This window comes from Lactuca saligna, chromosome 3 (assembly GCF_052625555.1).
Source record: "Lactuca saligna cultivar CGN05327 chromosome 3, ASM5262555v1, whole genome shotgun sequence".
Classification (NCBI taxonomy): domain Eukaryota; kingdom Viridiplantae; phylum Streptophyta; class Magnoliopsida; order Asterales; family Asteraceae; genus Lactuca; species Lactuca saligna.
In genome coordinates, this window is record NC_136419.1 from 217,140,367 (window position 1) to 217,146,527 (window position 6,161).

At 34.7% G+C, this 6,161-nt stretch overlaps 1 protein-coding gene across 1 annotated transcript; it reads left to right on the top strand.

Annotated features, from left to right (window-relative positions):
- The first annotated feature begins 1,169 nt into the window (after positions 1 to 1,169).
- Positions 1,170 to 5,126, top strand: LOC145037825 (Duplicated homeodomain-like superfamily protein). The gene is made up of 2 exons (XM_078986558.1): positions 1,170 to 2,489; positions 3,702 to 5,126. Exons 1-2 carry the CDS (start codon positions 2,122 to 2,124, stop codon positions 4,918 to 4,920), a joined length of 1,587 nt encoding a protein of 528 aa, XP_078842684.1. The 5' UTR covers positions 1,170 to 2,121; the 3' UTR covers positions 4,921 to 5,126.
- Positions 5,127 to 6,161: the final 1,035 nt, after the last annotated feature.

A 6,161-nucleotide genomic window follows, 5' to 3' on the forward strand; every position in this document is an offset into this window, starting at 1 on the left:
CGAGACCTTCATCGAGACCCAAAAAATATCTAAGATTCAAAGTAATAATTATACAAAAAGATTTATGATATGAGCTCATGCTTGATACATAACACACATTTGGAATTCATTTCTAGTTAGGAATACATTTCATAAATATCATATTATCCATATCATTTAATATTACATGGAGTCTCAACGTACTTGATACATCATAATACTTCATTCCAATAGATGCAAGAGTTAGCGATATAATAATGTTTCTTTAATTATATTATATCTTGTATATGTAAGATAGATCAATTTCTTAAGTGGAAATATTATTATGTGTTTTTGCCCAATGTTGTGAATATTTTTAATTCTTGTTTCTAGTTTAATGTATCCCCCTTTTTGTTAAATTTATCTTGTTTCACCCATAAGTTTCTAAATATATTGAATTTTTTTTTTTTAATTTAATTTATCTCGTTTTTATCCAATACTGTGAATATTTTAAATTCCTGTTTGTAGTTTAATTTATCTTGTTTTTCCCATAAGGTTTTAAATCTGTTTCAAATATCCAATTTGTAGTTTAAATTTCCCGTTGCTACCACAAACATTGTAGATATTTTAAATTTAAACACGATACTTTCTACATTTTCATTTTGCAAATTTGATCATTACTTTACGATATTTCTTATAAACAATAGCTATATTTTGTCATATCATTCCTACGTTTTAACTTTTATGTAACGCGCTTTAGGTCGTTTATTTTGAAATGTCCAATTAATGTAAAGCAGTAGACGACGGACGTCTAGCAGTTAAGGTACACTCACTAGCAGCAAATACTTCCCCTTCTCATCAATAAATAAAACGGTCCCAGTCTCTGCATGCATTCACGTGCTCCTGTTATCTCTTTGCCGTTTATTACACCATCATATGATCAATCCAGTCCCCCAGCCCCCCCCCCCCCCCCCCTCCCCCACCCCACCCCTCCCCTGCTGCTATCTACATAGGATTCTTAAAACACACACATACACTACCACGTGCCAACGCACAGTCCCACGTGTGTGGTTAGCACGTGCACGTGAGTTGCACGTGCTGTCCACTGATTGGGTTTGTACTAATTTTCACTGCTCCCAACTTGAATGAGTAATTATATAATAAAGAGAACGGTGGCCTACTCTCTCTGTCTCTCTCTTTACTGTCACACAAGACAAAAGTCTTTGATGAAACCATGACAATGATAGGATGTAGAGAGAGAAAGAGGAATTTACACACACTGTGAGTATGTGTTTAAAAGTGAGTGAAGAAAGGATATGTGTTGCTTTGTTAAGGTTTTTACGAAGGAACCCATCTCTTTTTACGACGCACTGAAAGTTCTCTGCGTATCAAAAGTGTGTGCTTAAGTGATCGATCTAAGGGAAGGGTTATCATCTTTTGTTTGAGTTCAACTTCTTTACTTCACATAGACTAACAGGCAACACTCAGTTTAGTGTGGGTCTGTGTCTTAATTAAAAGTGAGAAAAAAGGTTCTGCTGTTTTGCTTTTTCAACCTCTCTTTAAGCAGAGATAGTGTGTTTGTTTGTGTCTGTGTGTGTGTTTGTGCTTGTGTGTGTTAAAAGTGAGTATTCAGAAAAGGGTTTTTGTTGTGTTGCTCATCAGAATCATTTCTTTTACACGCAGTAAGTGTGCTTATTCTGTGTGTACGTCAAGAGTGAGTGATTAAAGAAGTGAGTAAAGGGTTTTTGCTGTGTTGTGTTCTTAAAGAAGATTTTGTTTACAGGGAGTAGTAAGTCTGTTACAATGTGCTACAAGCAAGTGGTTAAGCAAATATGAAAAGGGCGTCTCTTGGGTTTTTCAATACCATTTTTTAACCTCAGTGACGTGTTTCTGTGCATTACAAGTAACAAGAAAAGGGTGACCCTTTCCTGTGCGTTTTTCAAGAATTCTTTTACGCGGGGTGAGTGTGCTTCTACGTGTTAGTAAGAAGTTAAACGATTCAAGAAACGGGTTTCAAGACCCTTACTTGAATGTGAACCAATTCAAGACAAAGGGTTTCTCGTTGGTTATTCCAAGATTCTTCCTTTACACACAGTAAAAGTGTGTTTGTGTGTGCGTTAAAAAGCGATCAATTTCACCAAATCAATTTTAGGGTTCAAGACTATGTTTGATGGAGTCCCACTTGAGCAATTTCGCCAATTTATCTCAACACCCTCTTCAAGAATCCCTACTAATTCTTCTTTAATTCAAACCACACCAATTTCGACTCCAGCAAACTTAAATTTTCTATCTTTTGATCCTCTCTTATTCACTCCAACTCTTCCTACTCCTCATCACCATCAATCCCTTTTTCAATCCCAACATTTTCTTCGGACACCTACACGAGATCATTACAATGACACTGAAGGCAAAGTGGATCAAGAAATCGACATAAACGATTCATGGTCGAATGATGAAGTTATACAACTTTTGAGGATAAAATCTAGTTCGGAGAATTGGTTTAGGGATCTCACTTGGGACCATGTTTCCAGGTATTTAACGTCGTTAATCATTCTTCTATCATTCCTGAACTCTTTTTTAAGCTAATTAGTTAGCCATTTGGCTCGTTTCTTTGTTGTTAACTTGATTGGCAATCATTATTCTAAGAAGTCGTATTTCCCATATATTGTTAAGATCATTAGCCACATGCATGTTAAACATGAGATTGTCGATCAACCATTGGGTTAATTAAGTGTCTAAACCAACCGACTCTTATGTCATATGAAATTAAGTTCCTTAAAATTTGAAATGAATTGACAACTACAAGTATTCATTTGTAATGATATACTAAACTTGTATTTTGATGATAACGCGTAAGATCACATGTTTTAGGATTGAAATTTAAAACCCAATAAAAATGCCTAACTTTTTTCCTGATTATGTAATTTTTTCTAATCGGTATATATATACCTATCATGCTTTTTTTTTTCTCTATAACTTTACCATGCATGACTTCGGGTTCTTTTTATTAAAACCTTAAATAAGTAAATTTGTTTGTTATTTTTGTAAATTTTGTTTTGAGAAGATGTTTGTTTGTAGTCTATGAGCTAACAGTGATGATTTTAATCATAATTTTTTTTTTCTATTGGGAGATACTAAAGCCACACAAACTAACATATTTATCATGCTTTAGTCTTCTAACTTACGTTTTATCAAGTATAATAGTCATTTATAATTAAATAAGGAAGGTAATCAGTCGTTAGTTAGTAGTATTGTAGGGAGTTTGTTGTGTTTGCCGTTCTAAAAAAAATAAAAATAAAACCTAACTAAATGTAATATATAGTTTAGAATTACTATATATAAATTTACAATTTACGTACCCTGATACTTTTTTTGTTTATATTACTTGGTACTTTTTTTTCTTTTTTTTTTTACTGTGTTTTTCTCAATAATTCAATATATGAAAATCATTTTCAAAAACGAAAGATGTTCGACACTAACGTATCAAGTGCATGTAGGACAATTTCTTTAAAACTATCGAAATATATATACCTATCTTGTTAGCGGCTAGCTAGTCTCAAATACAAACCGTTTATCTAAAAGATAATCAGTTTGTAATTTAGTTCTAATTAGTTAGAGATCGGGAGATAGAGATATATAATTGAAGATACTTACATAATTACTATATATGTGAATTCAGTATGACACTGAGATATAGACATATATGTATATAATTTTTTTCATTGTGGTTATTTGAGTTTCAGGAAGCTAGCAGAGTTGGGTTACAAAAGGAGTGCACAAAAATGCAAAGAGAAGTTTGAAGACGAAACATGCAGAAGTTTTAGTAGTACCATAGGGTACAACAAGGACAGCAGCAGGTACTTGATTAGTGAAGAACTTGATGAGCATCTCTACAATAATGCTGACCAAAGCACTCATCACGACCACGTCACCACTGAATCACCTGAAGATATGAGTTACCAAGAAAACCCGCAAGTACATGAACAAAGAGTAGAAGAACAAGATCTTGAGGTTCAGGGGCAAAAAGATAATTTTATAGAGGACGTAAATGAGATAATGATGCAAAAGAGTCAAGAAAATGTACATGTGATAAATAGCAAGAAGAGGAAGAGAAAGCACAAGAAATTTAAGATGGTCAAAGGGTTGTGTGTTGACTTAGTGAAGAAAATGATGGCTCAACAGGAAGAGATGCATAAAAAGCTACTGGATGACATGAGGAATCGCGAAGAAGAGAAGATCAAGAGGGAAGAAGCTTGGAGAAAGGAAGAAACGGAAAGGGTAAAAAGGGAAATTCATATCAGGGAACATGAACAAGAGATGGCAAAAGATAGGCAATCAACGATCACTGAGTTCCTCAACAAGATCACATCTTTTGACCAAAAGATTCAGATCCCTTTTGATATGAATTTACAAGAACTTCAAACTAATCTATCCAACATTAACAACCAGATACCCCTATGTGAAATTACCAAAATACCATCCTCGGAGAAGATCACCGAAAATCCTCATCAGAATCAGTCAACCTCAAAAGATGACATTGGTAAGAGATGGCCAAGAGATGAAGTTTTGGCATTGATAAACATAAGGAGCAATGTGAACAATGGCCTTGGTGGTAATAATGAGGAACACCAAGGGTATGTTGGTAATAACAGTGGTGGGGGTGGAGGTGGAGGTGGAGGTGGTGTTGGTGGTTCATTGTGGGAGAGGATATCACAAGGGATGTTAGAGTTGGGATATAAAAGAAGTGCAAAGAGGTGTAAAGAGAAGTGGGAGAATATAAACAAGTACTTTAGGAAAACAAAAGATGCAAACAAGAAGAGGCCTTTAGATTCAAGAACTTGTCCTTATTACCATCAATTAAGCATATTGTACAACCAAGAGAAGCAGGCATCGAACTCAGTCGGACTATCATTCGATGACCCAGAAAAATGTGTGATTGTTGAAATCACACCGGAAAACTAATGGGGTTTAGGGAGATCAATGCTATATGGGATTGGGATCAACTCTCATTATGGGGCTGTTTAGTTGTGTGTATGTTTTCAATTTTTGTAATTGAGTTCATTTTATATTCTTTTTTTTTTTTTACTTCCTGTAATGTTAAAATGAGTAGAAGATTTTTGTTTAATTAAGTAATTCTATAAATTATGTGGCATGTTGTGCCTGTCTAAGTATGGCCCCTCAATGATTAGGTTTTTCAAAATGTTTTAATGTTTAAAAATATAGTGTTTTAACAATACCCCCTCAATGATTAGGTTTTTCAAAATGTTTTAATGTTTAAAAGTATAGTGTTTTAACATTAAAGATAACTATTAAAATATGATTGACTATTGTCGATAAGATGAAAAGTAACCAACCATACCAAGGTAAATAAGGTAAGTCGGATCAAATCAACATTAAGTTTGTGGTCAAATTTTATATTGAAAAAGTTAATGAAAAACAACCCATTGCATTCGCTATGAAATAAAACTCAATAAAAAACTGAGAAATTTATACACCAGTATCAACATATCTCAGGGAGCCTCTTTGAATGTGGTAGGGAAGGTAGATGTCGACAGTCGTATATATAAATGGGAAAGAATGGTTATGTTGCAAATACAGAGAACTTTATGAGGCACAAATTAGTAAAACAAAAATATTATCAAATACACAAACATTACTTCCAATTAAAATGCTGGAATGATTTGGATTCATACATTTATTTTCCTTTAATTTCCAACTTAATTACATATAAATAATTAAATTTAATTAAAAGGAAATATATAATTTTGGGCAGACCATAAATTTAGTCGACTAGTTGGATTACTTGATCCCTATGTCAAGTCAGATTAGGAACAACGAGTTTTTTTTGGCAATATTGTGTTTTAGAATTACATCAAGGTTGTAGAACTCGTTACTCGACACCTGTTCGGCCGACTACCGACTAGCGAGTATCCGTGAATACTTAGGCCCGAAGTCTCGAAGGCCAAGAAAGGAAAGAAAATCCTAATTTAAAAGGGCGACTCGGCGAGTTCAAGGAGGGACTCGGCGAGTCCGAGCGGGATCCGGGTCGAGGAGTAAGTGACCGACTCAGCGAGTCGGCCAAAGGGACTCGGCGAGTCTGGTCTGTGCGGAGAAAACCCTAACTTCGGGACTTGGAGCCTATTTAAGCGCCTCATTCTCCTCCCTAGCGTTCCTTTACTGCCTCTCTAACCCAGAACACCAAA

Excerpts from the sequence above, each read along its gene's own strand:
- LOC145037825 (XM_078986558.1), top strand. The coding sequence starts at position 2,122 with ATGTTTGATGGAGTCCCACTTGAGCAATTTCGCCAATTTATCTCAACA. Across the intron at positions 2,490-3,701 it reads ACTTGGGACCATGTTTCCAG|GAAGCTAGCAGAGTTGGGTT; the intron begins GTATTTAACGTC and ends TTTGAGTTTCAG.